This window comes from Myotis nattereri (assembly GCF_964212035.1).
Source record: "Myotis nattereri genome assembly, chromosome: 12".
Taxonomy (NCBI): domain Eukaryota; kingdom Metazoa; phylum Chordata; class Mammalia; order Chiroptera; family Vespertilionidae; genus Myotis; species Myotis nattereri.
Window position 1 is genome coordinate 5050894 of NC_138087.1, and position 15444 is coordinate 5066337.

The window sequence follows — 15444 nt, forward strand, 5'->3', positions numbered from 1 at the left end:
GGTCTCCCCGGGGCCAGCCGGGGCCTGGTCTCCCCGGGGCCAGCCGGAGCCTGGTCTCCCCGGGGCCAGCCGGGGCCTCCCCTCCCCGGGGCCAGCCGGGGCCTCCTCTCCCTGGGGCTAGCCTGGGCCGGAGCCGCGTTTTGTCTTGTTGGTCCTTTGTGTTGTGGATGCTGCCTTCCCTGAGGTGTCGGCCTCCCTCTCACCTGGCGCCCTCTGTAGGCATCTGAGACTTACAGAGTCAGCAGAATGTACTTCCTGCGACTTTTCTTCTTCACCCTCAGTCACCATATCACCTCCGATCACGGCCTCCGTCGGCTCGGCTGCCATCACCAAACCCTGCACGCGCGTGGCTCAGCCAAGGGGAAGGGGTCCTCGCAGTTCCGGAGGCTGAAAGCCTGCAGAGGGCGCCGTGTCCCTCTTCCTGTGAGGACACGAGGCCCACGGGCCCCACCCTCAGGACCTCGTCTAATGTGGTCGCATTTGAATTTGGGGACACCTGTAGTTTATAACAGTTACTGTCAGAACAGCCCCTTTCTGTCTGCCTGGCCTTGTGGCTTGAAGCCCAGAATCCATCATGGCTTCAGAGCCCCCTCACTGAGGGTCTGTGCCCCCTTAGGGCCTGTGCCTGAGGCTGGTCGTCTGGGGAGTGAGCAGCGGTGGCTGTCCCAGCCAGGGGTCCGGAGGGTGCCTCTGCTACAAGGGCTGCGGGTGTCGGTCCCCGGGATGCTGCGTCCCCTTCTCCCGGGGTGCCTGGGTGAGCGCCCCGTTCGCTTAGAGGTCAGTTGTGTAAGTTGAGGGTGGCTGAGGCTCCGTGATGGGGTTCCCTGTGATGCAGCGAGTGTCCTCAGGACGGGAGTGGCCAGTCGTCTCGGGGTCATCGTGACCTGGCTCGCTCGCAGGCAGCCCGGCTGCCTGTGGGAGGCGTCTGTCAGGGCAGACGTGTCCCCACGGGGCCGAGGCCGTGCTCGGAGCCTGTGTGGGCGCTGGCCTCGGGAAGGGCTCTTCGGAAGAGAGGTCATTCTTGGGGCTTGGGTTCGGGAGCTGTTTCTCAGAGGCTGACGAAGCCGCAGGCCAGGTCAGACAGCCCTTGCCCTCGCCCGTCTGCTGACCGCCCCGTCTGTGCTGGGCCCTGGGCGGCCCAGCTTCTCGTGATGGAGGCACGGGTGGGCTCTGCCTGGGGGCGGGGCTGGGAGCTGGCGTCCTGGGAAACTGTCAGGCCAGCAATTAGGGGTTGTGGGGAGGAGCCCAGGGAGGGATGAGGTTGCTGAGTGGAAGGAGGGGGGGGCATCTTGGCGTGGGGACAGAGGTTGACTGAGGTGACATTTGCTAAGAGATGATGGGAGGGGTGTGTCCGAGGCCAGTGCTGGGCCCTGCCAGGTCTGAGGCCTCGAGGTCTCAGTGCCCCGGGCAGCTGAGTGAGGTGGGGTCATGGCCTGGGTGGGCTGAGGCCCAGGGGCCCTGCACGGCCCACCAGCCACGCACGCAAATTAATGAGGCGAAGAGCCCAGCTCCTCGGTCCTACCTGCTGCATTTTAAGAGCCCAGTGGCCCCGTGTGGCTGAGGTGATGGTGATGGCAGCCCAGACCCGGAACATCCCATCGTCACAGAGGTCTGCAGGCAGCTCTGGGAGAGCGAGCGCACACAGCTCCTCAGACGCAGGAGAGAGTTCTGCCCCGCTCTTGCCTCCTGCCCCCACCCTGTCCCCTCCCATCTCCCCGTGGAAGGGTCCTGTGGGGTGTGCCCCCCTCGCCCCGTGGACAGGTCCTGGTGGGATGTGGGCCTCCCTCACCCTGTGGACAGGTCCTGGTGGGATGTGGGCCCCCTTCTCCCCGTGGGAGGGTCCTGGTGGGATGTGGGCCCCTCGCCCCGTGGACAGTCCTGGTGGGATGTGGGCTCCCTTCGCCCCGTGGACGGGTCCTGTGGGATGTGGGCCCCTCGCCCCGTGGACAGTCCTGGTGGGATGCAGTCCCCTCGCCCCGTGGACAGTCCTGGTGGGATGCGGCCCCCTTGCCCCGTGGACAGTCCTGGTGGGATGCGGCCCCCTTGCCCCGTGGACAGTCCTGGTGGGATGCGGCCGCCTCGTCCCGTGGACAGTCCTGGTGGCATGCGGCCCCCTCGCCCCGTGGACAGTCCTGGAGGGATGTGGGCCCCCTTTGCCCCGTGGACGGGTCCTGGTGGGATGTGGGCCCCCTTCGCCCCGTGGAAGGGTCCTGGTGGGATGTGAGCCCCCTCGCCCCGTGGACAGGTCCTGTGGGATGTGGGCCCCCTCACCCCGTGGAAGGGTCCTGTGGGATGTGGGCCCCCCTCGCCCCGTGGACAGTCCTGGTGGGATGTGGCCCCCTTGCCCCGTGGACGGGTCCTGGTGGGATGTGGCCCCCTCGCCCCGTGGAAGGGTCCTGGCGGGATGTGGGCCCCCCTCGCCCCGTGGACAGGTCCTGGTGGGATGTGGGCCCCCTCACCCCGTGGAAGGGTCTTGGTGGGATGGGTCCCCTCGCCCCGTGGACAGTCCTGGTGGGATGTGGGCCCCCTCACCCTGTGGACAGGTCCTGTGGGATGTGGGCCCCCTTCGCCCCATGGAGGGTCCTAGTGGGATGCGGCCCCCTCACCCCGTGGAAGGGTCCTGGCGGGATGTGCGGGCCTGGTTTACACTCTGAAGCTGCAGGCGGCTCTGGGGGAAGTGGTGGGGAAGAGGAGGAGCAGGCAGGAGGGAGTGGGCCGGGTGGAGAGAGTGGACAGGCGTCGGTGAAGGGCTAAAATCCCTCTAGTCATTCTGTAGCCTCTCCCATCCCCTCGGGAGAGCATGCTGCCCCCAGAGCGTGGGCCTGCCTGTGCGCCTGGGCTGGGGCAGGGCCAGGGGCAGGGAGGAGCCAGGAGTGGGTGGGAGCACTGCCGGCCACCGCTGTCTCTTAGCCGGAGAGGCACAGCTGGATGGAGGAGCACGCTGACGGGGCGTACGTCCTCACCCGCCCTCAGCTGCAAGCATCGCTCATCAGAGCCGGGCTCAGGCGGCCCCTGGCCACTTTAGGAAGCGGAGCCGTGCTGTCCTCTGTCTGGCTGCCCGCATGTGGCCGGGCAGTCTGCGGGGGCTTCCAGGCAGAGGTTGGGAGCCTGGACGTGCCCACGCACAGAAACAGCAAGCAGAGGCTGTGTGTCCTGGACAGCGCCGCTTGTTATAGCTGATGAGGGGCCACAGGAACCGATGGTAAAATCGGTCTCATTGTACGTTGTCTCGCTTAAAGCCGCAGATGTTATCCCGGACGTTAAGTGAGGACTTCCTGGACCAAAGGAAGCCGCGGGCCTGAGCAGGCCGGCTTGGCCCGGGGGCAGCCTGGGGCAGCGGCGTGCGAGGGCAGCGGTCTGAGCCGGGGTGGCAGGACAGCAGACCTGGACTGGATGGTGGCCTCGCCCTCCTGCTGTGGCCAGGGCACTGCTTGGGCCCCATGTCACCCCGCCATTGGAGGGATGAGAGGGCCCAGGGACAGCGCTCGCCCAGCATGCAGTGGCTGGACACTGCCATTGGTTGTCATTGCAATGGTGGTCGCTGCCTGTATGTCCGTCACTTTCCAGACATGGCTGCCTCAGCAGCCCCAGAGCCCCAGGGGCCCATGCTTTCCTGGGCACCAGTTCTCTGGTTCTTTGGGAGCCTCCTCCTGGGGTCCCGCCTCCCCTGCACCCCCAGTGACAGACTGCAGGAGGTGCCAGGCGCCGATCGATCCCTGCGCTTTCCTGCTGACAGAGCTGCTGGGAGGGTGCTGCCTGGCTTAAATCATAGATTAAAGTAATGCCGGCCGAGTGGATGGCATGAGCCGCTGCTTCCTCCAGTGCCGTTGCCGGCGGGGCCTCTGTGAAGCGCAGGCGGCGAGGGTGCTGCCTGCCGAGCAGATCAGGGGCTAGGAGCTGGTGCCCAGCGGAAGGGGCATTTGTGCTCAGATGCACGGGGCCAGGATTGAGCCCCTGGCGTGCACGTGCGGTGGGTTCTGAGAGAGACCTGAGCCTACCTCGCAGGGCGCGGGCGTGGCAGACATGCGACGCCGAGCTGCGGGGCTGGGCTAACGGGCTGGGCACTTCGCAGCAGTTTTGTTACATTAGATACAGTATTTTATTGTTATTACAAAAGTGTGCATTTGGCCTGGAAACCGTTTACTCATTTGTTCCCATGCACATGCCCCCACCCCGGGTTTGGTGGACGCGGCACAGGCGTGCTGGTGGCGGGGGTCACTGCGGAGAGGCCGCGGGGTGCTGTCCGCCCGCAGCCTGCACATGCCCGCTCGCTGACCCTCGTGCTGACTGGAGGCAGGGCGCCGTCCCCTGGCGGAGGGCGGCTGCAGCTCCAGGCGACCTCAGAGCATCTGAATGGACAGAGAAAGCAGCGACCGCAGAGGTCACCGTGTTGGCATGGAAACGAAGCCTGTCCTCTGCCTCCTGAGAGCAGGTTCCCTGTTCATGTAGGATGTGGATCGATTAGCATACATGTTGGGTGCATATCTGGTTTATTATGTGTGTGTGTGTGTAAGAGAGAGAGAGAGAGAGAGAGAGAGAGAGAGAGAGAGAGATTGGTATAGATGAGGGTCTCCGCGGCTGATGGGGTAAAACTGAGACCAGCACCCTAACGCAGACACGGCATTAGTTCTGTGATGGGAAATGGCCCGGCGGAGCTGGAGCCTGGCCCTGCGCCTCCCAGCTGCGCGTCCCCTGCGTGGCGTAGCCGGCAGAGCGTGCAGAGGCCCCAAGCCCCCCCACCTCCTGGGCCAGGCCTCCCGTGGGCTCGGCTCCGGCTGTGCCACTCTGGAGGGGAAGGCCGTTGGTCAAGCGCCCCGACCTGCTGGCTGTGGATTTGCAGGCCCTGGGGCTCTCCGAGGTGGACAGAGGCAATGGCGCTGGGAGAAAGCGTCAACCCACGGGCTGGTTTCAAAGTGTGCGCAGCACTGAGGTCGCGGACAGGGCCTGGACGCCGCGTGGGGCCGCACCTGCTGGGCCCACTGCCAGGCCTTCCTCTCCAGCTCATCTTCCCAAGTGCCCCCTCTCCCCCCAGGTAGCTCCTGCTACCAAAGCCGCAGCCGGGAGAGCGCTGTGGCACCTGGCAGCCACTGCCGCCGCCGGTACCTGCTGAAGTGACGCCAGGCAGGTGTTCTTCCTTCTCAGCTCGAGGTGCACGGTGCTGCACGGCCTATTCACATTGCTTGTCTCATGGCAGCTACCGGGGGTGGGGCACGATGTCCCTGCCCCTTTGTGAGGCTGTGAGTGTCACCCTGAGCCTGGGGCAGTCTCCTTCCCTGCCTCAGTCCTGCCAGAGCGAAGCCCCACAGACCCAGTGTCCTGAGGCTGGGCGCCCACGCCCAGGGCTGCTCCCCTGTAGCTCCTGGAGGAGCTGCCCGGCCTCTCCCTGTGGCTGGCCACCCCTGCCGCCTGGCTGGGCAGCACCCCTCCCCTCTGTCTTTTGTCACCTGTCCTCTTCTCTGTGTGCCTGGGCCCATGTGTCCTTCCTACAGGACACCAGCTATTGGAGCAGGGCCCCATATGACTTCATTTCAACTTCATGGCAACTGCAATGACACTGTTTCCAACAAGGTCCCGTTCACAGTTCCAGGACCAGAACTGCACCCAGCACATGGCTGGCTCGCCCAGTGCCCTCTCCACGTGCGGTTGGGGCTTGGCACGTCTCTCCACCTCAGGACCATGTGGCTATCAGTTTCTCATCCTCTGATCCCCTTCTTGTCTCACACCCTCTCCTCCTGCCCCTGCTGCTCTCCTTTAAGCAGCATCCTCTCCTTCATGTGACTGGCCCTGTGTAGACCACCAGACCCACACCCCACGGTCTGTGGCCTCCTGTGGCTCAGGGTCTCCAGTCACCACCCTTCCACGCAGGTTGTGTGTTTCGTTGCCACCGATCAGAGTAAAACCCGGGGCCCTTGCTTCTCCTCGTAGATGAGGCTTCTGTGCCCCTCAGACCTCACATGTGAGTAACCTGGCCAGCTGGCGAGTGAGTGGGCGGTCAGCGGGTGAAGAGTCAGTGGGCACTGATCTGCCGGGAGCAGGAGTGGTCCCTGGGCAGGCCTCCGTCCCCCTGCCTCTGGTGTGTCTCTGTCCGGGACTCACCCACTGCCTGGGGTGAGCAGCAGTGGCCTGGGGCAGAGGCAGAACTCAGCAGCCGCAGTTCTTACCCGTCCTCTGCTGGGAGGAAGGGACCCTCTGGGGTGATTAAAGGGGGAGACTTCGCTCTCTCCGACCCCATGGAGTGCTGGCCGCACCCACAGAGGCCAGTTCTCAGTCACCAGGCCTGGCTCCTCTGGGCTGCTCGGTCGTTTCTGCAGGTCGGGGGTCCGTGTGCGGAGGTCAGGAACAGGAGGCCGGGGGATTAAAAACCAAGGGAGAAACGCAGGTGGGCTGGGAAGGAACCAGAGGCCCGTGGACAGAATCACAGTCGGCAAAATGAGAAGCGCAGCAGGTGGTGCCCAGCTAGACCAAGAAGGGAACGCAGCGTGGGTGACGGGACGAGGAGCCAGGAGGAGGCCCAGCGTGTGTGTAGAGATTTCAGCGGGAATCAGGGAGCGAGGAGAAGCAGCACTTCCTGAGATCCTGGCAGAGAACTGTATGCTGTTGACGGAAGGCACAGGTCAGACGTGGGGATTGCAGCGACGGCACTGAGGCCCGAGGAGGCTAAAGGAAAGTAAATCGCAGCGCACCCTGAAACGGCAGAGAGAAAAGGGAGACGTGGAAAGTGGCCCTTACAGAAGGGGGAGGTCAGCGCCCCGCAAGGCAGCGGGAAGTGCGGGAACCAGGACAGCAGCGTGCGGCCGCGGGTGCCTGCCCAGCTGGGCGCTGCTCCAGGGTGAGAGGCCCAGCATTTACACCCACACCGTGTTCCAGCCTCGTGTCCCCGCCCCAAGGAGGTGTGGGACCAGGAGAGCCAGGGGCACTGAGGAGGGAGCCAGGCGGTGTTGACAAGGAGAGGACTGGTCGCCGGTCAGCGAGTCCCAGTGGCTCTGACAGTGAAAGTCATCAGTAACAATGACCATGGGAAGCAGAAGCTCGAAGCTGTAACAATAGAAAACAGGAAAGAAGAATCAAGAGGCAAAATAAACACATTGAAAGCAAAACTCATCACTTAAAAAACTGATCGATTCACACATAGACTCATAAACTATGTTAAAGTTTATGTTTTGTAAAATTCACGTGTTATGTATAATCATAAACAGGATTTAAAAATTAAAAATGAAGAGTAGTCCTGGGTTAAGCAGAAGTACTACATTAACATCAGACAAGATAGTCCTTTAGACAAAAGCCTTAACGGTGATATCAGCACCAGATGAAGTCATAAACCTGAAGTTATTGCACCCAGCAACTCAGCTTGACACGGGTCTCACAGCCGGTTGGTAGATACACAAGCAGTAGACATGGATCTCATTGAAACGAATAGAAAATCATATTAAAAATTGGAACAATGCAGTTGACCAGCTTCATCTTACGGGGTGTATACAGAACGCCTGCACCGAGCCATCGGTCCAACATGGGCCCTGCAGGAGCGGCTGCCGCACCGGCCTCGGCAGATGTGAGCGGCACCAGGCACCGCCGACCAGGCTACGCCGGCTGCTGTGCAGAGGAGCCACTCCCAGAGCCGGCAGAGGAGCCCTCAGACGCGGGCCATCAGACACGGGCTCGCGCCAGCAAGAGTGCAAACAGCTCACTGCGCCTCGATTGGAAAATGGATAAAGAAGTTGTGGTTGGTGTACGGGGGACTATTATACAGTCTATAATAGTAAAAGCGTAATATGCTAATTAGACCGGACATCCTTCCGGACAACCTTCCAGACGAAGCTGGGGCTGCGAGGGAAGCCCTGGTCCCTGGTGCTTGCCAGCGGCCAGAGGGAAGCCCGGGTCCCTGGTGCCAGTGGGAAGCCGGTGCTGGCAGCGGGGAGAAGGAAGGCCTACTCTCGCACGAATTTCGTGCATCGGGCCCCTGGTAATTAAAATAAGTGAACTACATCAACATAGATAAATCCAAAGGTGACTGAGTGAAAAAAGCAACTAGCAAAGATGTTCTTTCAGGGGAAAGTTTTAAAAACATAAAGTAATTCAGCCATGATTGGAATAGTGTGACTGCTCTCTGGAGAGGGAAGGAGAAGTAAGGGAAGTGGTGTTAGTTACATTATGGAATGTTTTATTTCTTTAAGTGTTGGAAGTCAAATATGGTAAAACATTTGCATAAAATCTTGATATTGTGTACATGGGTGCTATTATACCAATATCTGTATTTTTTGTATATTTGCAAGTTGCAACGTTTCAATATTAAATCGTTAAATATAAAAGAATTGCTGTTGAACAAAACCGCTGGGCAGAAGGCCATCTGAGCGGCGTGGGCTTTGAAAGTGATCGGCTATGGGATTGTTATTTGAAGAAGGTGCCGACCTCAGAAGTCCAAGGCAATGACCTGAGAAGCGATTACAGCCAATCGGGTAGTTCAGTGAAGCGACAGGATAAAGGGACGTGCACGCCGGACAGAGGGACGGGCTCCCAGAGGCTGGCGTGCTGGTCCCCAGAACCTGTGTGTCACCTGCCCAACACGGACTTCTCAGATGGTTAAGCGATGGGGTTAGCGGAAGGTTTGGGATGGGAGACGATGCTGCATGGTGCAGGTGGGCTCGGTGTCATCCCACAGGCGCCGCTCAGGGTGGCAGGGGTCAGTCACTGGCCGGAGGGGAGAGGCCGAGGCTGGAGCGATGCAGGAAAGGCGGAGGCCTGGCCGCCGGGGAGACCTCCCGGCGGGCGCCCCAAGGGGCAGCAGCCCCGCCGCCTGACTGGAGGACTCTGGCCTCCAGACTGTGAGATAAATCGGTGTCGCTGTATGCTACTAAGTTTGTGCGAATTCGTTACATCGATAAGAAGAAATTAGTACAATATGTAGACATCCGGTAGTTTTCCTGTAAGCCTTAAGCCACTTGTATGGAAATAGAAATAAAACCGGTTCGGCCAGCGGCAAGGACAGTTGCTGAGGACTAGGAAGCTGGCTGAAGTAACTAGTAACTGAAGGGGGGTGGGGGGGACGGCCCTCTGGAGCTGAGGGCTGGACTGGAGAGGGACCTGCCTCCCAGGCCGTGAGGAGGCCGTCTGAGCCGCTCCGTCCACACCCGGGGCTCACGGGACTTCTCAGGATGATTCTAAATTGAACGTTAGAAACTAGCCTGAAAGAGTAACATTCATCATCCCTTTTCGTTTAATTCATCACCTGAGGATACGTTTATTGATTTTAGAAAGAGGAGAGAAGAGAGAAACATCAGCTGGCTGCCTCCGTACTGGCCCCGCCTGGGGATGAGCCTGCAGCCCTTCCGGTGTATGGGACGGTGCTCCAACCGCCGAGCCCCGGCCAGGGCTTGTGTTGCTCTTGATGGCTCAGTGTACGTCAGTCGTCGTAATTTAGCAGATGTGATGTTTCCACAGCAGTAGGCCAGGCTCGGCGTGGGGCTGTTTGGGGGGGAGCGGCAGGAAACACCCCCGAGAAGGTGATCTTGTGGCAGAGACTGGCCCTGAGAAATAGCGACGCTCCGAGAGCAGGTATTCTCCCCCGACTCTCCATGAGGGATACGCTGGTGTCTTCGGAAGAGCAAGGGACCCTCCCCTCCCTTCCGTGGGGCAGTGTGGGAGGTAGAGAGAATCCCAGAAGCGCGATGCCATGGATATGAAGGAGCTCTTCTCCATGATCTTCCTCCTTCCTTTCTGAAGTCTCAGTTCACTCACCAGCCTAGGTCAGGAGCTGCGGTTGAAGTTGGCGTGAGACCCACCTGCAGTGTTGGTTGCTCTGAGTGTGGGTCAGAGGCGAAGGAGCCCATCAAGGCCTAATGGGGGTGCGGAGCGGGGTGGAGCGGGGCGGGGCGGGGCGGGGCGGTGTGGAACGGGGCGGGGTGGAGTGGGGCGGGGTGGGGCGGGGCGGGGCGGTGTGGAGTGCTGCGGGGTGGAGCGGGGCGAGGTGGAGCGAGGCGGGGCGGTGTGGAGTGGTGCGGGGTGGGGCGGGGCAGAGCGGGGCGGGACGGGGCGGGGTGGGGCGGCGAGGGGCGGGGTGGGGCGGAGCCGTGCGGGGCAGTGTGGAGCGGAGCGGGGCGGGGCGGGGTGGGGCGGGGCGCTCCCAGCTGCGCAGCCTCCGGTGGCCGCTGGGCACTGGTGCTGGCCGTCCCCGTTGCTTCTCTCCTCGGCCCTCGAGCAGAGCTCGGGCGCAGGCACTGTCGGGACCCAGGGGACCAGCGCAGGCGGGTCCTTCCTGTGGCTCCCAGGTGACTCCGTGCGCGTCAGAGGCGAGCCGCTGGGTCAGACAGTGCGGGGAGAAGGGTGCTGAGGGCCCCGGGCAGCGAGTTCTCCGATCCTCCTTCGTGCCGGAACCGAGGACGGCGTGGCTTCGGCGAGTGTCCCTCTAGTTGAGAGGGAAAGGGATCCGTGTGAAGGGGCCTCTGAAGGGGCCTCGGCTCGCTTAGGAGGAAACGGGGGCTGCCTGGCCCGGCTGGGAAGCGGTGGGCGGCAGGCTCTCCGGGAAGGAGGCTTTCAGCGCGGCCCCTCGTTTGCCGGACACCCGGCCCCTGTAGTCCCGGCCTCACCTTGGCCATCCTCCCCAGACGGCATTGCCCGGCCAGGGCGTTGGTAATGTCCACAGCCATCGCCCTCTCTGGTTCCCATCAGGACTCACTGCCTAACCCGGCCCCAGCCCTGCAGCCGCTCATCTGCCCCTGCCCCTGCCCTGCCCCTGCCCCTGCCCTGCCCCTGCCCCTCCCCTGCCCCTGCCCCTCCCCTGCCCCTCCCCTGCCCCTGTGGGTCGGCACACGCGCAGGCCAAGGAGCCTGTGACGGTGAAGTCGCCCTGCCAGGGGCTTGCCTCCAGCATGTCCTTGCAGCTGCTCCTGCTGCAGCCTCCGTGGGGAGGCGCTGGCCTCTCTGAGCCGAGCCTGCTGGGGCTGCAGCACGGCTGCCCCCGGTCGGTAGGGGCTGGCACCAGCCGCCGTGCCCAAGCATGCGCCTCGGAGAGGAGCCTAGTACACAGTTGTCCACGTGGTAGCCCCGGGTCAGAGGAGGCTGTGCGGGGACCAAGGGGACTGGAGAAGTCGCGGGGGGCTGCTCCGGGATCGGACAGACAGTCGGGGCCTCCCAGGCTCATGTGCAGGAGGAACCTCCTCGTCCTCTCTGCCACCAGCCTGCCTCCCCTCCCAGACTCATGTCTCTCCCACATGAGGAAGAGCCCTTCTACGGTTTTCAAGGGATTTAACTGATCCATGGAGATGCCCAGCTGTGGGGGGGGGGGGGTTCTGGGCCGGTGCCCGGGTGAGATGACAGTTGGCAGAGCCCACGTGCCTGGCCCTCAGGACCCCTGGGCCTGCGGCTCGGGACACCCCACACCTGTCGTTGCTTGAAGCGTGCGTACGGTTCAGTAGCCGCGGCTTGTCCCATGTGCGGGTGAGAATCAAAATTCAGCGTAATGCCGAAGGAGAGATTGTTGTGACTTGACCATGTCATTTGCTATTTTAAATTACAACCGGCCGACTTTTCTATATTCCCTCGTGGGCATTCAGTGTTACAAAGACCTTAATATTAAGCACCTTGAAGTGCTTCGTGTGAAACCCTCTGACTAAGGTGGCTCTGGCCAGACCCAGTGAAACCTGTGTTCACATCCTCTGTCGGGCGGCCAGGCTGAACTGGCAATGGCATAGGCTGAACCGGCAACAGCGCAAGCTGCACCAGCAACGGCGCAGGCTGCACCGGCAACGGCACAGGCTGCTCCAGCGACGGCACAGGCTGCACCGGCAACGGCACAGGCTGCTCCAGCGACGGCACAGGCTGCACCGGCAACGGCACAGGCTGCTCCGGCAATGGCACAGGCTGCACTGGCAACGGCCCAGGCTGCTCCAGCAACAGCACAGGCTGCACCAGCAACAGCGCACGCTGCACCGGCAATGGCACAGACTGTCCGATTGAGTGGACTTCGTGTCAAGACGCAGACTTGCAGAGTGGCAGGGGCACTTGGGCTAATGAAGAGTGTCCGTCCAGTGTCACCGTGGGCGTGGAAGGTCTCTTCAGGGGGTTGTCATTGACATTTCAGTTACCTTCCTGCTCTGTGTCATCCATGGGATTCTCTTCGACGCTTAATTCAGTGCATGAGAAGTGGGCTGGCTAGGAAGGAAGCAAGGCAGAACCTAAGGATATTTGTTAACAACTAGAGGCTCGGTGCACGAAATTCATGCATGGGTAGGGTCCCTAGGATTGGCCGGCAATCAGGGCCAATCGGGGTTTTCTGGCTGCTGGCCGGGGCCTTCCTTTGTTCCCGCGCCGCTCCCTGATGGTCAGCACACATCATAGCCAGTGAGCCAACTCCGGGTCGAACTCCTGAGGGGACACTTTGCATATTAGCCTTTTATGTATAGACTAGAGGCCCGGTGCACGAAATTCATGCAAGGGCCTCGGCCCTCGCAGCTGCCGGCGGCTTACCTTGGCCTTCACAGCCCTGACTTCATCCGAAAGGTCATCTGGAAGGACATTCGGAAGGATGTCCAGTCTAATTAGCATATTACTACGCTTTCATTCTTACAGATACTAATCATACATAATAACCAGTGTGAATGAGTGACACCTCTCCAGACAGATACCTCCAGTCTCCCTTGTGAAGGGAAGCCGTCCTTTTGACTTGAAATTCACAACCTTCCACCCCCTCAGCTACCTCCCCCTCAGCCCCCACCCCCTCAGCGTGAGAGGGGCTGTCACACCCTATGAAACGTACCCGAGAGCCCACCAGGAATGCCATCATTGTCTGTCCAGTCAAATCAGGAATAACAGAGACATGCCATCTTTCCACTTCATTTTTAAAAAAGAATTAAGGGCCAGCCAGAAATCAAGCCAAAAGATTCAGAACATGAACACGTTTTACAGTCATTTTCAGATTGAGCTGTTATCTCAGCTTTGTCTGAAGTGTGTCCATCCCCTGATGATTGATGTCTTGTCTCTCTAATCTTGTGGGGTTTTTATGTGAATGGAATTTTAGCATGTGTGTGTGTTTTGTTAATTCCCACTTGAGGATATGTTTGTATTGATTTTAGAGAGAGAGGAAGGGAAAGAGGTAGAAATATCAGTCGGTTCCTCCCATATGTGCCCAGATCCAGAATGGAACCCGAGGCCCTTCAGTGTGTGGGACAAGGCTCCAAGCAACTGAGCCCCGGCCAGGGCTGTGTGTGGGTTTATCTTAAGAGAGACTAATCCCCAGCCCTCGACCTACACTACACACGTGCGCGCGCGCACACACACGTACACATGCACACACATACACACACGCACGCATCCACACACACCACCATGTGTACACCCCCAAACATACCACCCTGCACACCTCACCTGCCCTGCACACACACTCCCCTCTGGCTCCTCAGGGCCTCTGTTGCCGCTGAGCTTAGGGCAGTGTTTCCAGCTGCCCCCGCCCCGCCCCCCCCCCCCCCCCCCCCCCCCCGCCAATCTGTGTTCTGGGTACTTCCCTGGAGGGTGTGAGCCCTGGACGGCTTCTTCCTGCCCCCGAGCTGTGTTGGTGGCCAGAGCCGTCGGCGCACTCAGCCTGGCGTGCTGCCTGCCTGGCTGGTGGCTGGCTGCCCTGAGGGCGACTTTGGGTGGCAAGAGGAGGGATGGGCTTTGTGAGCACGAATGTGCATCGTAAGTTAGTGAGATGAGATGTGGTTCATATTAGGTGTTCACCTCCTGCCTGGAGAGTGTTTGTAACCCCAAGTCCACACTCACGCACGTCTTGTTGCTCACAGGCATGCGGAGCGGAGACCTGAGTAGCAGCTGCACGCGGCCCAGCGGGGGCGGGAGGGGCACCACTGCCGGCCTGTCCGCTCCCCGCTAGCAAGGCCCCGGGGCCTGGAGTCCTGAGACTCCACGTTTTGTTGGTGATTTCACTGTTGAAGATGCTCAGCCCTCTGTAATGGTGCTGAGTGCTGTCCTGGGAGAGGCTGCGAGGCCCGTGGAGAAATCCCCGGAGCCAGCCCAGCTTCCTCCGGGCGGGAGCGCGACGCGGGCTCAGCAGTGGGCACTAGCCGGGCGCCTCCAAGCAGAGCCCCTCAGACAAGGCCCTGCGTGGTCGGGTGACGCGTGCTCGGGCCGCAGGCTCCGTCCCAGCCGTGGCTCTGGTCCCGCGCCCGTGTTCTCGGCCACGTTCCAGGATGGTTCCTGCGGGGCGCACCCGGGCCCAGGGCTGTGGGCGGGGCGCGGGCGGCCGGCACTGAAGCCGCCTGAGCCGGCTCCTGTGTGACACTCCTTGGCAGGTTACTTTCTGAACTTCCTGGAGCCGGTGAACAACATCACCATCGTCCAGGGCCAGACGGCGACTCTGCACTGCAAGGTGGCCGGCCACCCGCCGCCCAGCCTGCGGTGGCTGAAGAACGACGCCCCGGTGGTGCAGGAGCCGCGGCGCGTCATCATCCGCAAGACGGAGTACGGCTCTCGGCTCCGCATCCAGGACCTGGACACGACAGACACCGGCTACTACCAGTGCGTGGCCACCAATGGGATGAAGACCATCACCGCCACCGGCGTCCTGTTTGTGCGGCTCGGTGAGTGGGGACAGGCTGGGCCTGCTTTGCAGTGAGGGCACTTCACAGCCACCGGGGGAGAGCCACTGGCAGCGGGAAACAGCACACACCCCGGCAGCGGGACAGCAGCCAGCGTGCCAGGCCAGCGTGCCCTGCCCCTCGCACTAGTAGGAAAAGGGAGGGACACGGTGGACACGCTGGACGCAGGACACAGTCCCGGGTTAGCGGGCAGGTCGTAGGCCACAGAGTCACCCTGCGCGAGGCCCCCACACAGCCCGAGCCCCCCAGGCCTGGCACCTACCAGCCCACAGACCCCTGGCCCGGCAGGGGTGGGGAGCCAGCGTGAAGACAGCTCTGAACTCTGTGCGAGGTACATGGCTGGAAGGAGGGTGTCCCCCTCGCATCCCCCTTTTGAGAAGGTCCTGGAATGCCCCAGCCTCTCTGTCACCGATTAGGAAAATGAGTCTTGTGAATCAAGGTTAGATGCGGAGAGAGAAAGAGCAAGACGGTGAAAACTACAAAAATAGGTCCAAAAGCCCTGGCCAGTGTGGATCAGCGGTTAGAACGTCTTCCCTCACACGAAAGGGCCTCGGGTTCAATGCCCAGTTAAGGGCAGGGACCTGAGTTGCAGGCTCCATCCCAGCCCCCACGCGGGAGGCAGTCAGTGGCTGTGTCTCTCTCACATCGATATTTATCTCTCTCTGTCTCTCCCCCTCCCTTCCACTCTCTGAAAAAAATCAATGGAAAAAATACCCTCGAGTGAGGATGAACAACAACAAAACCACATAAAAACATGTCCAACAGAGAGCGCCCTCCGGGGTGCGGCTCCCTGCTCTGGGCACAGCCTCCAGGGGCCAGGGCCCGGCTGAGGCAGCTCCCCACGGGCGCCCTGCGCTGCTGCG

At 61.4% G+C, this 15444-nt stretch overlaps 1 protein-coding gene across 1 annotated transcript in view; it reads left to right on the plus strand.

The window, feature by feature from the left end:
• ROR2 (receptor tyrosine kinase like orphan receptor 2) overlaps positions 1-15444 on the plus strand; it is a gene marked incomplete at both ends in the record, with an annotated part of 178736 nt that overhangs the window by 137022 nt on the left and 26270 nt on the right. The window contains one exon of the mRNA XM_081104226.1: positions 14276-14563. Coding sequence (XP_080960352.1) covers positions 14276-14563 — 288 coding nt within the window. The remainder of the gene's footprint in view (positions 1-14275; positions 14564-15444) is intronic.